This window comes from Macaca nemestrina, chromosome 2, assembly GCF_043159975.1.
Source record: "Macaca nemestrina isolate mMacNem1 chromosome 2, mMacNem.hap1, whole genome shotgun sequence".
In the NCBI taxonomy this organism is placed as follows: domain Eukaryota; kingdom Metazoa; phylum Chordata; class Mammalia; order Primates; family Cercopithecidae; genus Macaca; species Macaca nemestrina.
Window position 1 is genome coordinate 183,563,316 of NC_092126.1, and position 19,679 is coordinate 183,582,994.

The 19,679-nt window shown below is 38.6% G+C and overlaps 2 protein-coding genes across 8 annotated transcripts in view; one reads left to right on the plus strand and one right to left on the minus strand.

Annotated features, from left to right (window-relative positions):
• LOC105477475 (cms1 ribosomal small subunit homolog) overlaps positions 1-19,679 on the minus strand; it is a 369,751-nt gene that overhangs the window by 58,874 nt on the left and 291,198 nt on the right. Inside the window, exon 1 of one of the 6 annotated variants that reach the window (XM_011733984.3) lies at positions 3,887-4,068. The exons of the other annotated variants lie outside the window; for them this stretch is intronic. Within the exon in view, the coding sequence (XP_011732286.2) occupies positions 3,887-3,896 (10 nt within the window). The 5' untranslated portion in view covers positions 3,897-4,068. Of the gene's footprint in view, positions 1-3,886; positions 4,069-19,679 lie in introns of those variants that run through there. 6 annotated transcript variants of the gene reach the window in all.
• LOC105477476 (filamin A interacting protein 1 like) overlaps positions 4,386-19,679 on the plus strand; it is a 297,624-nt gene continuing 282,330 nt past the window's right edge. Inside the window, exon 1 of one of the 2 annotated variants that reach the window (XM_011733987.3) lies at positions 4,386-4,830. The gene's annotated coding sequence lies outside the window, so the exon portion shown is untranslated. The remainder of the gene's footprint in view (positions 4,831-19,679) is intronic. The other variant, XM_024791455.2, reaches the window with a different exon arrangement.

Here is a 19,679-nt window from a genome sequence, read left to right on the forward strand (position 1 = left end):
CACAATTCTTTCAATTATCTATAGGACGATACCTACAAGTCAGTCCAATACAGTCCCTCATTTCCTCCCCATACAGATACCGGTTTTGGGTAGATGCTGTGACAGAAAGGCCACAGGAAGGGGAAAGAGCATCTGTCCTAGGGTCAACTTTTGAAAGTTAACTGATGAACTAATATCAATCCATAGACCCAAGGAAGCTTAAACAGATGGAATTTTAAGGTAATTGTATTTTAGGATCTACATAGGCTGAGACAATTATGTTAGTGCTTGAACAGAGGCTGCATGGATACTCTGCAACTGGAAAATGAACTATTAAAACAACAAATGGCTAGTGTTTCATAAAGTTCATTTCAAAAGTCTATGTCACTAATACAACTGTCAGTGAAAAGCTGTCCTGTAACTCTTTCAAAGCTGACTGATCAGAGGTGAAAAGTCTAATTTAGGATCATTTAATATCTCAAAGGCTCTTAAATATGCCATGTGAAAAGGGAAGAGTTTAAGAAATAACTAATTTTTCTATATTAATAATACAATACTATAGCAATGCTATCTAATAGAGATATAAGCCATGTATGTTAGGTTAAATTTTCTAGAAATGGTAAAACCAATTTTTAAAAATCATAGTAAATATACAGAACATATTACCATTTTAACCCTTTTCATGTGTGCAATTCAGTGAAATAAAGTACAACTACACTGGTATGCAACCATCACTACTATCTATTTCCAGAACTTTCCCATCATCCCTAAATGAAATTCTATACCCATTAAACAATTCTCCCCATCATTCCTTCCCACCAGCTGTTGATAACCCTATTCTACTTTCTATTTCTATGAATTCGACAATCTGGGTACTTTATATAAGTGGAATCATAACAGTATCTGTCCTTTTGTGCCTAATTTATTTCACTTAACATGTCTTCATGGTTCATCCATATTGTAGGATGTATCAGAATTTCAATCTTCTTTAAGCCTGGCTAATACTCCATTGTGTATATATATATATACTGCAGTTTATCTATCCATTGATGGACATTTGGGTTGTTTCCACCTTTTGGCTATTGTGAAGGTAGAAAAAAAAATAGTGTATCTGTTTTACCCAATATATCCAAAGTATTATCATTTCAACCTGTAATCAATATACAAATTATTACTGAGATATTTTACATTAGTTGTTTTCTAATGTCTTTGAGATCTGCTGTGTATTTCATAATTACAGCATATATCCATTTGAATTAGCCACACTTTAGGCTCTTAATAACCATATGTGGTTAGTAGTTAATGTACTGGATAGCACAGTTCTATAGGAGAGTTTGCATTCAAGATTTTATAAATCATGATTCCTTCTGGATGCCACCATGATGAATAATTTCACCTTATTTTTTTCTCACATAGCCCTAGTGTTTAGAGTTGGGCCTTGGAAGTCAGACTAAACTGAATGCAGATCCCAGTCTCTTACTAATTAGCTCAGTGATGTTGGAAGGATTACTTAATCTTTCAAAACCTCAGTTCTGTTTTTTGTAAAGTTGGAAAAAAAGACTATTTCTCCCATAGGGTTCTGTCTGAATTAAAATAAAATAACATAAATAAAGTGCTTAATGTACTTAATGTAGTGTTGCCAAAGTGTGACATAATAAATAGCAACTATAATAAAAATAATCCACTAGATTATAGGTTCACATGGGCAAGGGCTATGTCTATCTTTCAGTGTGCCTGACACATGGCAATTATTTATTTATGTGAATAAATAATTGAACTCTTCCCTCAGTCTTTATATTAAACTTTCGTTTCCATGACATCTTTACACCTTCACAGAGATTACATGATGATTTCTAATACCTACCTTGCCATGAAGACAGATAATTTATGGTATAGAAAGAACATGAAACTCTTACTCTCATCATTTCCTTTTCTTTTTTATTCAAAAAATTTTGACTACTTCCTTTCCTTTTCCTTAAGAAATCAGGGATGATAGGGCCAAAAAGACCAAGGGCCAAAGGGGCCCTTACCCACAGGGGCAATAAGCAAATATATAAGTAGTCTGAGGATAACAGATAACAGAAACCACCTTATTCTCACTGTTGGGGAAGGGAGTTACAAATATGGAAAGGGTTAAAAGCTAGATTGCCTCTATGGTGTTAGATTGGAAATAGAGCAATCAGTGTGATCTCATAGTCTTTAATATAAATAGAGCAATAGATATAGGCGTGTGTGTGTGTGTGTGTGTGTGTGTGCATGTGTGTGTATGTGTGTGTGTTTCCTAGCCTATTACCTGAAAGGGCCTGGAAGCAATGAGCTCACACAATCCCCAGATCTTGGTTTCTAAATACCATTTTCCATAATGGATGGAGGTCTTCTTGAAGATATGGCTAATTCCAGAGTTGGGCAGAGAAAGTACAACATGCTTATGGAACATTTTATTACCAGAAGGTAAGAAAGTACTCAGGAAAACATGAGGGCCACATCTGACATCATTTGAGCATTAAAATAAATAATGATATTAGTGAGTTATAACTCATTCAATAAAACAGCAATTTATGAGCTCATGTTGATAGAAACAAAAAAATAAGCGGGGAGAAGGGAATGCTCTTCTTCACACTAAGAATGTTTACCTAGTCTCCAAGTATCTTCCCACAAAATATTTATTAACTGCAAAAGGAAAAACTATAATTTTACAGTGACTAAATGTAACAGATATCACCTTAAGCAAGTGGGTTTGCTTACAAGACTAACTCCATTTATGTGACTCCTGATATGATTAAGAAGAATACAGCATTGTTTCTGTAGTATTCCTGCCACAAAAATACACAATTTCAATCTTACAATGAGGAAACATCACACAAATCTAAACTGAGAAACATTCTACAAAATGTACTCTTCAAAAATGTGAAGGTCACACACAAAAAAAGGAAAACTACAGAACTGTTCAAGATTGAAGGAAAGCAGAGACAAGACAACTAAATGCAACACATAATCGTGGGCCAAAAGAAAAAAACATTTTTTTTCTATAAAGGATATTATTGAGACATTTGGTGAAAAGCTGAATGGGATCTATGGATTAGAAAGTAAAGTTGATTTACTGAATGTAATTGTTATACTGTGGTTATGGAGAAGAGTATACTTATATTTTTAAGATAATCACACTAAAGTATATAAATTAATTCAGAAAAATATATACACACACCAAAATAAACTCACAGGGGTAGAAAGGAGGATGAGAGAGAGAGAGGGAGAGAGAGAAACAGAGAGAGAGAGAGAGAGAGAGAGAGACAGAGAGACAGAGAGACACAGAGAGAGCGAGAGAGAGACAGAAAGACAGAGAGACAGAGAGAGAGAATACAACCAGTGTAAAATGTTAAACATTGGAGAACCTGAGTGAAGAGCATATGGAAATTCTTTGTTATTCTTGTATCTTTTCTATAAGTCTGAAATTATTTTGATGTTAAAAATTAAAAATAAAGAGCATGGGCTTTGGAGTAACTCAGATTCCATTTTGAATTCTCAGTCTTCTATCTATCATCTGTGAGACCCTAGGAAGTTATGAAATTATTCTGATCTTTGGTTTTCTCATTTGATCACCAGGAGTAGGACTAATTTAAAGGGATGCTGTGAGGATTAAATTAGATAACGCATGACTTGAGCACTGGGCAGGTGGTAGGCATGTCTGGTAGATAATCTGATACATAAGGGATGCCAAAATAGACATTTGTTGAATAAATGAACAAACTCCTCCCTTCTCTCCAACCCCTCAATCTGAACAAGTGATGCTACTTAAAGAAGAAAATTAGATGCTTCAAATTTTAGCAATCCAAAGCATGAAGTTTTTCTTAACACTTGAATAATATAAAACAAAATGTCAAATAATAATAAAAAATAATAAACATACCACCATGCATTCTGATGTTGCTCTAGAGTTTCCTCAGCACTTTGCCCTCATGTCTCCGTGACACTAAATGGAACAGGCAGGCATTCCAGTTTGAGTCCAACACAGTGTTAATAATAGCGAATGTTTACAGTGCCTTGAGGTATGGGTGTCAAAGAAGGGGTCATGCCCTTGTTACTTAAATCTCAAACAAGGCTTCCATCGGTTCATGGCTGCAGGGTACAAAATGAGGTGCAATTTAATGTCCATCTGGGCATCTGTTCCTCAGGTGCTAGCACTGCTGTCTGTGGTTCACGGTATATCTGGGGTAGCAACACAGCAAAGAAAGGGACCCAAGTTGTGCCTGGGAAGTTTCTACTCTCAGCCAAGATGTGCACATGAATTTAAAATTACCCAAGAGGGTGTTTCAGAGTTGCTGGCCAAAGAGTGGTGTCTTCTAATCTGGAGAGCAGCTGCTGGGCACAAACATGCAAACACACACACACACACACAGACACACACACACACACAGACGTGCTCACGCAGCCTGTGCGTGTCTCTACTTGTCTGCTCTGGGCAGATGGTTCCTGGCTTTTGGGTCACCTCATCCTGCAGCCCAGTCCAGTTAGACCCTTTCTTCCACAGAGACTGGCAAGCTGTGGGGTAAGGGTTTTGGTAAGGCTGCCTGTCTTCAGAGCATGAAGGACACTGCCCGGAGAGGAAAGAGGGCAATATTTAGTGTTTGGGCCCACTTGTTGTTGGGCTCTCCACTGCCTCTCCTTTGCAGAGCTATCACTGGCCCCCGGGTGCAAACTCTCGGTGGCTTTCAAGCCTACAAAACAAAAACTGAGAGGGTGTCCAAAAAGAGAAGAAGAAAACGCTGTTGTTGGTCCTGGGTTCCACTGTTGGATTTTGGCGGGGATGAGAAGAAGGAATTACCAGGCGTGATCAACAACGGTACCTGCACGGTAAGCTAAGTGTCCCCATCCTTGCTGAGAAGATGGGATGTTTCTGTGTTCTTCAACAGCTAGGAGTGGCCAACACCACTCTCCAGAAGTAGGATCTTGTGAATATTATGCAAGGGAATGTAGTATGATTAAGAGCTCATGACAGATGATGACTTTTAGGCTAAAATGACTAAGAGTTGCTTGCAAAATAGAGGAACTATCCTGACAGTAGGTAAGTTTTACTAAAGTGATACACATGAAAGGAAGCCAAAATGAAACTTTAAATTGTTATCCTGTTAAGAGTAAGATGAATAGTCAAAGATTAAAGGAAAAGTATGTTTGGATAAATGCTTTCCTTCTTAATAGCCTGATTTTGTAAGCCGATGTGAATGATCAATATGCCATGTCAAAATCATCACAATGTGTTGAAAATGGAGAAGTATACTGAATAGGTTAAATTGCAGAGGAAGATTTCTCTTTTCATGGAAAGATTAGCGGAAGAAACTAACATCTTCAAATGGCAACTAGATTGTATCTTTCTTCTTTTGTTTGTTTACCTTCTGTTGATGTTAAGATTTAATGAATGAGAGCCAGAGAACAGAAGCAGGTTTCTGAGGTAAGGTTTTTGAGAGATCTTGGGAGATACCTATCAAGAGCTTGTTCTGTAACACCCCACAGAAGATGACTGGATATCCATGGGCACATCACATCCAGATACAAATGGGAAATGACACTAGGCTGCTGCCAAATGATATCACAGAAAATTCTGCTCACTGTACTCCTCGATGGGAGGATTATTCAATGTTTAGGGTGGCTGCACAATTGTGTATATAGGAGCTCCATTGAAGAGGGTATGTGTTCAGTTAAAATGGTTGTGACATATTCAGTTATTCTTTTTTCTTTCCATACCAATTAATGATTACATCTCTTTCTTTATTCATTATCTGTTCATATCTCAGGAAGGAATAGAAGAGGTGCAACAAATACACTGTTTACACTACCATATTCCACATGTGTATTAGATTTGCATAAAGGAGAACATGGTGTAGTTAATACTAGAGAATGCATTGAAATTACGGCAATGTTCCTTTAGCTACAGTTAAACATGTTTTTCCTGTGATGACATTTTCTGATTTATCAATCTGCTATCTCCCAAAGCCAAATATTCCAAGTAAACATTTCTCTATGTTTATCAGTTGACACTATTATGAAACTCTCATTATGCTTAATTAAAAATCAGCATAAATACTGTAAGAGCTGTTTGTTAATAAAAATTTCTAAAGGCAGCAATAATATTCATGGGCTCTTTCCACCTGGGTAATTAAAGTCTACTCTAATGAGAATTTTCTAAGTAATTTCCCAAAGCAATGTGGGGTTTGGGTTCTTAAACTAACCAATACAAAGATACTCTGTAAAAGTTCTGCAGCAAAGAAAAGCATTCATTATTTAAAAAGTGAGTGACAATTTATTTTTAGAGTGTACCTTCTATTAAAGTTCATGTGTAATTGTCTTTTTTGCTTAAACTTTATTTAAGCAATAAATTAGCAATAAATTTAAGTAATAAATTTAGTCAAGACTTGGTCTTAGGTAGTGGCGCTGGCAATAGAGATGAAGATATTTTATTGTGCCATCGAAATGATGGTGCCTTTAATAGAGCATTATTGTAGGAGACTGCCATTGCAACTTGCCAAAAGTTAGGCAGGTCAAAGGATGCAACAAACCTAAAAGTAAGGGGCTCTATTTTCTTTTCTTCCGGTTACAGACCATATTATTCTATGTCCTAACCTAAAGCAAAATTTTCATTACCAATGTAATAATACCCGCTTCACCTTTCTAATATGTTACTTTAAAAAACATTTAAAGAAAAAGTGCTAGTAGCTTTTATTTTCCTTAGGGTAGAACTAGTGCCTACCAACAACACACAATAAGTTTGTTTAGTTATATTAGGGGAACACTTTTATAGTAATAGCTTAGTTTGTTTGCTCATTTGTTCATGCATTCATCAACTATTTAGAATGCCTACTCTGTGCTAGGCCCTGTTCTGATTACTGGGACCATAACAGTGAATGAGGCAAACATGGTCTCCAGATGCCCTGAGTGTAGGAATCTGCACAGAGAGTCTGATTACTAGTGATCTGAATCTGTATATTGTACATGTTGTTCAACATAGATATGGAGACAATTTTAGATACCATCTCAGCATCAAATAATTGAATTGGAAAACACATTTGAGTGTAAATACTTGAGCCTTCTTTGAGGGATTTGACATTTCAGTGCAAGCTATAGATGTTAGACAAAAAACTCACATACTAATACCGTCTGCTTCTTCAGAATTGGATCGGACAGGAAGTCTAAAGAAGACAGAAGAAAATTTGTATTATAGCCTCTTAGAAGTCTAGGGTTCAAATCTGACAGTAGTTCAAGATTTTCTGTTTAATCTGACAGTCAATCACTGGGGCCCACACTGAAAAAGCAGGCCTATTGTGCTTCTCATCTTGGTTGAGGAGACTTTTATTACAACGTCATTTTATACCTACAAGGTGTTTTATACTGTGTATGAAACTCGCATTGTCAATTACTCACTTGACCCTATGTTGTAGGAAAGGCAGGTATTACTGTTCCCTGTTCAGCAGATGGACAAACTAAGTTTTAGATATTTAAGGGACTAGCCCAGCTAATGTTTTCTCTAATGCACAGCCTCATGGGGTAATCTCTTAAATAAAGGACTAGAAAAATTCTGTGTTTTCAACATGAGTACTCATAGCCCTGACCTATTGTTTGAAAGTGGTATTAGCAAACAGGAAACCATGTAGATACAGGAACGTTTCATGCCTCCCCCCACCACCCTCTTCCTGCCTCCATTGCCTTTCTAGGTCCTTACCCTAGAGTTTTTCCTTCTGGCCCTTCAAAAATCAGTTTAGTTGCTTAAAGAGATATAAGCTGCTACCTTTTTCTTCTTCTTTTTGGGTGGAATGATGAAGTAGAATATGGCAAACTGGGCTGTAAAGCTCTGAACTGACTCCTAATATTATTGTAATGAAATAAAAAATTATTCTGAGTGATAAGATTTTAAAAAGTTTGTGACTGTTTAGGACAGGAACAGTATAGTATATTAGTATATCCACCTACATGCAAAATGCAAATGGAATTTTACATTGCTATTAGTGCCACCAGCCTGGCAACATAAAACACTTGTCACATCAGATCAGACCATTGTCCACCCAGTCCAGATCCTGCTTCCGGTGCAAGCATAAGTAGGCTGTTGTGAAGAAGCAGTTTATCGTGGGTAAGAGGAAAAATTCACAAGAAAAAATACTCTACATGGAAAAATGGTAAGCACAGGAAATGGAGAGTTATACAGAGCTGAGCAGAGCAGTGAACAGAGAAGGTTTTTCTGATGGATTTTGAGAGTTAAGCCACATAGCTAGTACTGTCTATTATTAGCTATGACCAAGCAAATACACGACTTTCTTTCTTTTTTTTTACATTCTTCCTGGAACTTCCTGTACATGTATTTAAAGTTTGTTGTAATTCCTTGGAGGCTTTTAGCTACTTTTTTCTCTATTTGTGGCTTGAAATGGATGACATGTATCTTCATGATGGATCTAGGGACAATCACTTGACCAGGAAACTGGAATTCAGGGGAGGATAGCAAGCTAGATAAAGCTGCTTCTGTGCTTCTCCTTAGAGTTGCTGGCCCTGAAACAAAAAAATACAGAGGCAGCTGCTTCTGAGCCACGATATTAAACGGACAGGTTGTGACTAGGGACACCAGCTCCTTGTTTCAGCTGCTACTAACATTTTTAAATGAAGCTATTTTAAGAACCTTTGCATTTGATCAGGGAGCATGTGGGGTTAAGCTTTATGTTTTCCACTTCAGTTTTAGATTCTAAGCAGGTACAGTTAGTAGTTCAAATTTTAAAACTTATTACTGCATTTCCTTCCAATCAATGTAAAAATATTATATTCCCAAAGCCACCAGGGGTGTATTAGTGACTTGATTTATCTTGGGGCTGGTTCTATCTCAGATGACATCTCCTAATCTTTCTTCTTCAAACAAGAACAAAAATGGTTGCCAACAGTTTGAAGAGTGGGTATGGGTAGAGAAGTTACTAAGGATTCTTTGGGGGGGGCACTGGGGGGGTCATAAAAGAAACATTTGCAGATGCAGATTGCAGTGCCTATCTCTTCCCTCAGTGATTCCTGAGTTTGATGCTTTTTAATCTACTTTAGCAGCTAACTTATATATCATTAACCTTAGAATGTTAGGTAACAATATTTACAGTGGCTTCATTCATAATTGCAAAAACCTGGAAGCAACTCCAGTGCCGTTCAATTGGTGAATGAATAATCAAACTATAGTATATCAACACTATGAATTACTCAGCAATACCAATGAAACACACAACAATATGGATGAACTCAATTGCATTATGCTAACTGAAAGAACCCAGACTCAAAAAGCTACATCCTGAATGACTTCATTTATACAACATTGTGGGAAAAAACCCCAAAAACTATAGGGACAGAAAACACATCAGTGTTTGTCAACAGTTGACACTGAGGGGAGGAACCGACTCCAATAGCGTGAGCAGGAACATCTTGGGTGATGGAACTGCTTTATGTCTTGACTATAACGGTGGTTACATAATTGCATGAGCTTGTCAAAATATGCAGAATTGTACATTATATAAGAGGTAATTTTACGATATGTAAAGCATACCTTATTGTGTGGCTCTATATATTGAGAGAATCCCACTTCAAACTTCAACCAGCGTATTCTGCTTTGGTGTTGGATGGAATTCTTGCAGATTTTCATTGAAAAAAATTTTTTTAGGATATTGAAACACACAAAAGAAAAAGAACCCTTAAAAAATGACTAATAGAGTCCAACCATCTTGATTTACAGATGAAGAATTGATGCCTGAGAAAGTTAGTGGCAGAGAAATAGGTGTTTTTTTTTTTTTTTTTTCTTTAAGAGACAGTTAAAAATGATCATCCTGTAGAACCCAGAAAACTCAACTCTGTTCTTGTATAACACTGACTGTCAAACTGCATTGAAAAAGCCATGGGACCAAAAACTACGCAATCAACTCCAAGTACCTGCCTTCCAAATGTCATGTTGCGAAACTGGCCAGAAGCTGCTGGCTTCTGACAGATATACAGTTACAAGGGAATATGATCTGATTTTAGTATTCGGATAGACATTATAGCAAGCCTACTATTTGTCAAAAACAACAGCCACCACAACCACACACTGTGCTGAGCATGCGGTGTATCACAAAAGAAGACCCAAGCCATGTTTGGAAGAGGCATACATTTGTTCATTTGCTTACTTAGTTATGTAACAAACAAACGAGTGCCAGACACTGTCGTGGGTCCTATAATCCAATGCTGATCTCGGAATTGTAACACAGTAGCATCTAGATACAGAGCAATGCCCAACCACTAGAATACAGTGAGGACTGTTTGAATTGAATACGTGAATATCAAACAAAATCAGAGTCAAAACCAGAATGTACCACAATGCATTTAATGCCTAAGGGCACAGATTTTCCCAGATGGCATAACTGGCTTCTAATTCCATTTCTGTGTGTTCCTCAACAAGTTACCCTCTAAAGCCTCATGTTTCCTCAGCCATAAAATGCAGATAAGAATTGTACCTGCCTTGATAAGTAATAAGCACAGTTAGTGGCACATAAGTGGTCAATAATGAGAGGCTGTTATTATCATTATCGTTAATATAGAAAACTCCCACCATGGTGCTATACACTGGGTCTAAAAAAAAAAAAAATCAGCCTTGACAATGTGGTCAGTTCCTTCTGAAAGGCTGATAAATGCTATAAGACCTACTTAGATTGCACACAAACACAAAACTTTGGATTCCCTGGACCAAATTAAGAAGCCACGGGCTAGAAACGTCATCTAGAAATAAAAGGAACTGGCATTTGAATCATGTATTTTCTTTGGGCCCCTAAGTTAAGAACCAATGCTCTAGACTACACATCCATGGACAGGTATGAATTTAAAATGCCTCATTTCATGATTTTGGAATTAAGAAAAATCCCAGAAAATTGATTATTAATGTAAACCAGAAATTTTCTTGACCGATGTTAAAAAGGTAGAAACGTCCTTTTCCCTTCCCTGAGGTTTCCTGGCCCTAAGCAAGTAATTTTTTTTTTTTTTTTTAAATTCTCTTGCTCTCTTCTACCATAACATTTAAATCATGTAATGAAAGTTCCATAATCAAAAAAGTGTTAATTTCTGGCCTCACAGTCCACAGGATTCTGAGGAGACAATGAAATTTCTAAACATGCAAATTATTCCAGAATGGGAAATGACTCTTCCTGTCTAGCAGTAGTTATTTATGTAATAGTACCTTGGGAGAATGTTAACAGCAGAGCATTAAATTACTCCTTTTAAAACAAGGAATTTCCAACAGGGTTTTATTTGTTTTTTCCTAATTTAAAAAGACAGCATTTATACTCACAAGACTGCAAGTTTTACTAGCCTATCGTTACGTGGTTAGGTCAGTTTCAGAAAGACTGTACTGATGCATTACATACCTGCCAAATGTGCGGAAGGAAAGCTCCAATCCAAATCATGACACACCCGTGGATTCACCACTCTCAAAGTAAACAAAGTGTTCAGAAATTCTACCAACAAAGTGTCAAAAGAGGCTATAATGCTCACTGAAGGGAGAAAAACTTTAGTTTACTTAAAACCCACATGCACTTTGTTATTTTCCCAGATGGCATCATAAAACGGCAATCATGACCTAAATAACCTAGTTTCTTCAGCACAGAATTCTATTCTATTCCCATCTACATCTGGATAGTTCCTCTCTAAAAGGCAATTTCAGTTGTAAAGAAACTCAAAAGGTCCAGCTAGGTCTAGTGGAATTAATCTGTATGTGAAACAAGGATTTTTTTTTTTTTAACTGTATGGAAGAATATAAAGATTTTCACCTGCACCTGCAGCACTAAGCATTTTGAACTGGTAGCTCCAAATTTATATCTCTTGGCTGTGTAACAAAATCCACAAGTATTTATTCTTTGAGACTTAGATCAGATACACACTGGTGGCAAAATGCCAGTCACCACTGTAGTGGGGCTCCCTTCATCTACTGACCAGAAAACATTTTTCTCAGAGTTTCCCTTAGCATACTTCTGTTATCTCATTAACTTTCTGCATATTTTTAAAAAGCAGCAATATAACCTCTGGCATCTTAAATTTTCCAGACGTATGAAAACATACTACAGGGATCAGAGCGTTAGGTTAGGAGTAGTACAACCACCAGTCAGACACCATTTGAGTGAATCAGATGGGGTATAACTCATCTAAAGCATTCAAAAGGAAGCTTACATTTACAGCAGGAAGGTGGGCAACATGCTTTAGGCCAGGTAAGCATGCACATGCTTCTGGATCCTACAGCCCTTACCAGGGACACACAGTTAGAGAAATGATGCCCATACATGAAGGCAGATCTTTTTCAACTAAGAAATCATTCTCCAGCTCTCAACCTTTCTTTGGGTAAAGAGTCAAAGTGGGGTTTCTTGGTGCAGGTTCCAGATGGGTGGCTCCAGATCATCTGCCACCATTACCCCCATTTCTGCTGGAGTCCTTCTTGCCCCTGAGGCCAAAATATATCTTGTATAATCCTGAGATTAATAAATCTGGCTAGATGCGGGGGTGGGGGGTCCTTGGAACAGATCCAGATTAGGTTACATGTAGAATCAGTCATGCCTAGGCTGGTCTGGAAGAGGACCCAGCTTTCAGTCTGACATTATCATCTGCAAGCGTAAATCCCTGGAGAGTATTCCACAGCTGGAAGCTTGTACCTCCGCTTATAATGGTATCCTGACTGTACTGACTTGTTGCTGTGTCCATTTGATAAGTCAACCTCTTCTGATTTACTATGTGGTATCTGTATCTGATTGTTCCATCAATCCTAGTCTACTATTGACAGTCATTTCATATTTTCTCCATATGCTATACACAGCACGTATGGATATTTTATCTAATTGAAACCCCTAGGAGGTATAATCTGACTGCCTGACTTCCAGACTCCCAGGCACAACTTTCTGTCCACACTGTCTGATGGTGAGAAGCTACGTGATTTGAATGACTTCCATGATGATGTTTCTAAGTTTGAAGTGAGAAAAGAAAGTTCGTTGATTAAAAAAAAAATTTTTGTTTGATAAAAGGAGAACTTACAAGCTCCTTTCAAAAAACTACTTGCATCCCAGGAGGTTAACAGCCTGAGTATGAAGTATGCCATGTGGAGAAGGAGAGTGACAACAGTAATAAGCATGGGCTTCTGAAAAGGGGACTGGTCTTCTGAAATGTCTCCTGGGATTGCATCAGCTTGACCGACCAGTTGTTTTTCATTTCTACTTTCCAGACTACCTTTGTGTAAGGATTAATGACCTTCCCTCAGCCTATTAACTCAGACAGTCATTAATCTCTAGGAAATACCTTGTCAATTCTGCTTAAAGGGTACATGAGAAGTGCTATGTTTTTGGTTAATCTTATAGCCCTTTAACCAACCTGTTCAATGATTACTGAACCTTCCTGGAAGTCCCTTTTGCCCCAGAATTAGTTAACATTTTAATAATAGTCTTACTTGTAAGCTATGAAATTGTTAGATATGAATTGTAGTCGATCCAAAAGAAATGTCTTCCAGGGAGCTAAACTGAGTTGTGAGAAACATGTGTCTAAAAAGATATTACTAGTCTAAATTCCTATTTCTCATGTCTTTCCTGAGTACTTACGAACCAAATGTTGCCACTCCCAAATCAGTATTATAGGTTATTTCAACTTTAAGCTCTGGTAGGAGAATACATTATCTACTAAATCAGCCTTGTCAACAGGCCAGAAAAATCTATATAGGCATAAATGTTTGTATGCTCTTAGAGGAAAGTGTATGAGACTTAAACAATGCTTACTTGTGAACACCCTTTCCAAGACTAGGCCAAGAGAACAATAGCTACACCTAAGTATAGTAAAAGAAACAATCTGTAAATGAAGACTCTTATATACATAAATCATGCCATGAGCAGAAACTTAAATAAAGGCAGATACTTTTACAGAAAGATTAGAGTTAAAGCATAGGTGAGGTTTTGGCTGTTAGAGGGAGAATAAACTATAGAGGTAGAAAAACATGGAAGTGAAGAAACAAGGATGGCAATAGCTAGATATTGAGCTAGCTAAGCTATAAATGGTGATTCTCAGCCAGTTTTGGGGGTAAGGGAAAATAACAGGGGTGATTGTTTTCATCCCTGCTTTCCCTGAGTTTCTCTTGATGAAAGTTTTTCTTGATGAAAGCTAACAAGCTGAGAACATCAATGCAAATCACCAAAGCAATGGGGTCAAATTCACTGCTACTCCTGCAAAACAGGAAAAGGCCCTAGAGCTGAACTTTTAGATTCCTGGGCATGCAAAGCAGGCCTTAGTCAGCCGGATCTGTACTGGGCTCTTCTCTGCCTTGGTCACTGGCCTCTGGGTCTTGGGAACACAGGCCTATGTTCCAAGCCATTGTTCTTTAAACAAAGTTGTGAACTGCTAACAGTTTTATTTAAAAGTTTATAAAACGGTAACCACATTGCTACATCTTTCTGGAGTATCCCAAACAAAGTGTGGTTCACATTTCTTGTTAAAAAAAAAGTGTAGCTCAGAGTTATTGAATAAATAAAGACAATTGATGTAGTTAACAGGCTTTGTGTGACCACAGCTATGTCATCTTGGTCTTGATTCCAGCTTCGGGCAGAGGTCAGGGTGAGCCATCCAGCAAAGGGACCTCCTACCAGTCAGCCCATCTAGTTGCTTTGCCTGAGCAAGCTTCTTTGCAGCCCCTACCCTGTAACTTGGCATGACTGGCAATGGCGGTGGGGGTGAGAGAGGGCCACTCTCATTGTAGAGTGTTGGAGATGCAAATGTGTTGGAGAGGACACTTATCTGTGCTCTCCAACCCAAACACATACAGACAGCGGTTGTCTTCACTTCAGAGAAATGAAAACCATCTCTCCTCAGTGGATGGCTAGAGGCCCCAATTTGGTGACATGGCCCCGGGCCTTTAAGCAAATAAGGCGTGTTAGAGGACGCTTCTAATAACTGAAAACCTCTGAGTTAATGCGGCTGATTAAGCAAGCTGTCACGAACCTTGGCAGACCCGTGCTCACGATTCTTATTAATAAGGCTGATATTTACATAAATATCAGCTGTTCACTGATAATCCTGCCAACACACAGGACATAGACTCTTTTCTTTAGGACAACACAGACAGATCTATCTTAATGCAACAATTTGTTATTTGAACAAACATGTTTATTGCAAGGCCAGTGAAGAGAAACCCAAAGGTTTTCTTGTTTGAATTTCCTGGGGGCAGTTTGTAATAGCTGCTGGAAAGGACCATTCTATGGTTTCTAATACAGCGCAGTGCTGCCAACCAATATTCTCTCCTCCATGTCAACTTTGGCCCTTAACTGCCCACACCTCCTTTTTGCTCAACATGAAGAACGGTTGTTGTTACCTGCCTAATCCGTGCTTCCAACTTGCCTAGAAAAAACCTGATTCAAGTTTTGAGGAACAAACTCCTAAAGACTCTAGATCTTCAGTCACATAAAGGAACTCACACCTAGAGTAGATTTTGCAAATATTAAAACAGCTATCCCATCACTGGTTTGCTTTCATGCCAATACTTGTGTGGCAGCCCCCAGTGGGGCCATAATAACCTTTAGAATGGAGCAGCTTTGCCCAACTTCCTGCTGTGCTCAAGACTTCGGGTTCTGCATGTGTGCGTCTGGCTGACTCTCGCTGTCCCATAGCTCTTGCTGCCATTGTGAGCTGCTGCCTTCTCCACGGTCTGAGTAGGCTCCTTTCAAAAAGCTGCTTGGTCTGCTTATGTGGGGAGACTTCAATCACCAGTTTCCTATTAAAGACCCCTGGCCTACAGTCAAAGGGTGCACAGAAATATACAAAAGGCAGGGAAGGTCTTTCACAAAGACTAGATCTCTGCCCCCACAGTCGGTCTGCTTCATTTTTACAGCACTCAGCCTTCCAAGCCTCAACCTCACACTTTTTTCCTCCACTGGCACCTGTAATGCCATGAGCAGAGGGCATTACATTGCTTTTTCCTTTGACCTGCTCTTGCCAATCTGCTCCGCCCTGGCAGAACTTGGTGGTAGATGGAAAGGCTATTTTTGATGCGAGGGCTTAGCAACATTCCCTAAACAGAAAACCTCTCTCCTATATACTTACAGCACTGCAAAATACTTTTAAAATCATTTAGTCGCTGACCTCAGAAAAAGGAGAAAGTTGGCTTTGCAAATTATTGTCTTTCATAGCCAAGTAAATGAACAAACCCAGAGGAAGCACAGTGTCCCTGGGGTCATGAATTTAGTCAAACACGGAGTAGCTGCTGAATGCAAAGCATGGCGGAGGACACAGAATGCAGCCTGGCATCATCCTTGCCTTCAAAGAATTATCAATTTAGTAATGGAAGTAGGAAAAACACAAAAAATATAAAACAATACGGAATATGAAAAGTGTCACAACAGAGGTACAGATAAAGTACTGGAGTGATTTGAAGAAAAGAGAGATTTCACACCTGTGGAGAAGCAGAAATCACACTGATGAGGATCCAATTTCTTCTGTGAACATCTTAGGCTACTTTCACTTCTCTTTCCTTATTATCCCCTTTCCAAGGATATTTAGCTATCCTCTTAACACCCCAACCCCTCCTGTGTTGGACTGGATCAGACAGTGCATGTGTCACTTTGAAGGGTATATTTATTTCGACCACAATCAAGAATTCCAGTGGAAGTACTTCACTGAAAGCAAGGTTGTGAGAGTCTCTTCGGTTGTCTTTGCTTCTTCTAACCCGATCTACTTTACCTGAGGTCACTGTTACCCGCCTGCAGAGCTGGACTGCTCCTCCCACCAAATATCGAAGCTTCTTCCCACAAAAGTCTCTGGTCCTGGTCTGTGTCCTCGGTCAGTGAAGTCAATGCACTCCTCCTCATAGCTCATAGGCAGTGGGGAGCTGTCGTTTTAGCTGTAGTATTAACTGTCCCTCAGTAAAGGAAAGTAGGACATTACCTGTGCCTGGGATTCTTTCTCAGCCTTAGTATAATGCTGTCTCAGAAAGTAACTGGTTACCACCACTCAGGAGAGGCTAATACATATGTTTATTTTTCACTATAGTCTAATGACAATTCCAGTATGTAACACGCAGCTCCAGAGGCCTCCAAGTACAAAAGTGGTCAAGGTATTCAAAATCTGTTGGCTGCTATCCTACATGCATGCAAGTGAGATGCCAGTGTCATCACACACTTTCTTCTCTGTTCTCTATATACCTGGGATAAAAAACTGACCCATAACACACAAGGAAGCTAAATCTTGGTCAACCACTCCACCAGGAATGGAAGAATCAGGAAAAGCTGATCTTCCTCATGAACTGCCTCAAAGAATTCTCTTCAAAAGACACCAGGACACCTTCTCCACAGCACTTCACCTGAATATACAGCAAGTCGATACTAACCTTGCGAGGTCTCACACTCCACCAGATATCTCAGTGATGCTATTTCTCATTATCTTGCTATTCTCAGCTACCAGCAAAAATGGAAGCCTCAAGGGTCAATAGTCCCCTCACTTACTGTATTTTCACTCCTGTATAATTTTGCATTCTTCCCTCTGATTCTTCCCTTCCTCTCTGACTTGCCTCCAAATCCTTCCCATGGTGTGCTCTGAATCTCTCTGAAGACACGTGGAACCATGCAAAAGCACAGCTTTTCGGCCAGGCAGAACTGGATTTAATGATTCAAATGTGGACTTGCTGTGTACCTTAAATGCATATGGCCTCACTGTGCTTTATGAACTAATCTATAAAATCCAGATGATAGTAATTACTTTGCAGGGTCTGGTAATATTATAATGCATAAGACAGTCAAGTACAGTACATGGTACATTATACGTGTTCAACAAATGACAAATATTGCTATTTTGGGACTCTTACATTTACCCTTTTCACAGACTGCTCATTCTAAGTCCTGTTCTATTTCTTGTCCAACCCTTTCCGCAGGATGTACAACCCTTGAGCATCTCAAGAGAAGGCTACTTGTGCCTCAAGAGCCCACACACCAAAATCTGAGTGGCAGCACTGTCCTAGCCCACCATGCGGCTTCCAGGCAATTCCTTTCCATTCTCTTGTTATCAAAATACCTCTGCTCTCACGGCTCACGCCACACTTGCCCACTCCTCAGTTCTGCCACCTACTGGCCTCTCCTCATCATTGCACTTTCTTTAATAAGGACTTCGACAACTGGGTCAAACTTTTTTCCCTCCTAATTCCCTCCCAGTTGTGGTTTGTCTCAACTTGAACATGGATGATCTTTACAACACTGTGGCTTCAGAATTCAACTCCAAAACCCTCTGCCCACTCTCAGCAACTCAGTTCCATAACCACACCTGGAATGTTCTACCTCTGCATACTTATGACACTTTACCATACTTAAGTGGTTCAAATGTCTGGCTCTCCTTGGTGGCCCGTTAGGTTCCCACTGCTACAGAACATATCTTATGAGAGGTTTTAACCTTATCCCTAGGACAGGGTCTGGTACACAGTGGGTATTTAATAAATATTTACAGAATGAATAACATGGTACATTTATATAGTTTTCTAGAGGTAATCTTATTTGCTCATCACCTTAGGAAGACAGAAACATTATTATAATTCCTCTGTGTAAATAGGGAAATGAGGCTCAGAAAAGTTAAATGACTTAGTTAAGGATACATAATTAGACCTCAATAAATACTTACATTTTATATCACCTAGAGGCTGGCAGGGGCTTCTCCTACCATCCTAACTACAAGACCAGCTCTCTTCTTCCTCTACCTTCCTTACCCTTGTATGCTTGTTTCTTACAAAATCTTATCAAAAAATTTGGAAAGATGATAGCTTACCTTTTAATGCACATATGAATAATTCTGATAGGATTATGCATCTCTGTGCTTTAAAGGGTGTACCGATAAGAGACTCTTGGTATCTTTTCAAAGGAACTATGTAATGTTATATTTGATTGCTCCTAGTGTGTGTACTAAGATGATAAAAGTTCAGTCTTTTACCCACATTAAGTCAATTTCAAAACTAAGAAATGCAGAAATCCAATATTGTATCCTCTGATTAATTCAATCCTGCATGTAAGCTTCCTGAAAAAGCCTGCAGAATGACAGTTCAAAATTCCTCTGGGTTACAAATGAAAAATGATCATTGGCAGAAATTTGAAAACTCCCTTTTAATATATAAAGAAGAGTCCTGCAATTGGGAAAGCAAAAACCTGCTTCCTGAACCACTCTACTCCACATCCCATGCATGGCTGAATCCAACACCATCTGAACTGGAATTATTTATAATCCCAAATTGAGAAGTATCTAGTTCCAGGCAATGAATGAAAAGTCTTTCTTATCAGTTAGAATCTTTAAAAATGTTTTCCTAGTTTAAGGAAGCCATTTGAGATCCCTGAAATGTTTTCCTAGTTTAAGGAAGGCATTTTTAAAAACAGATTCTTGCTAATGGTTTGTTTTCATGGTGAGTTCCCACCTCTGTATATGGCAATGACATTCAACATTCTTTGGAAGGCACGGATATGCTACACACTGAGGCATGTAAAGTTTTCAGGGTTGTAGGTAATTATACTCCAGTAGGGAAGAAATATATGCACAAAAATAACTTCATTGCATGTACTGGTATTGATTAGCAAAAAGAGCCAAAGGTCAATTATGAATAATACAAATAAAGCTTATAGAGTCAGTTAACTATATAGCTAACAATTCTTGAGTGCTTGCTATCTGCCTGGTACCCATGCTGAATA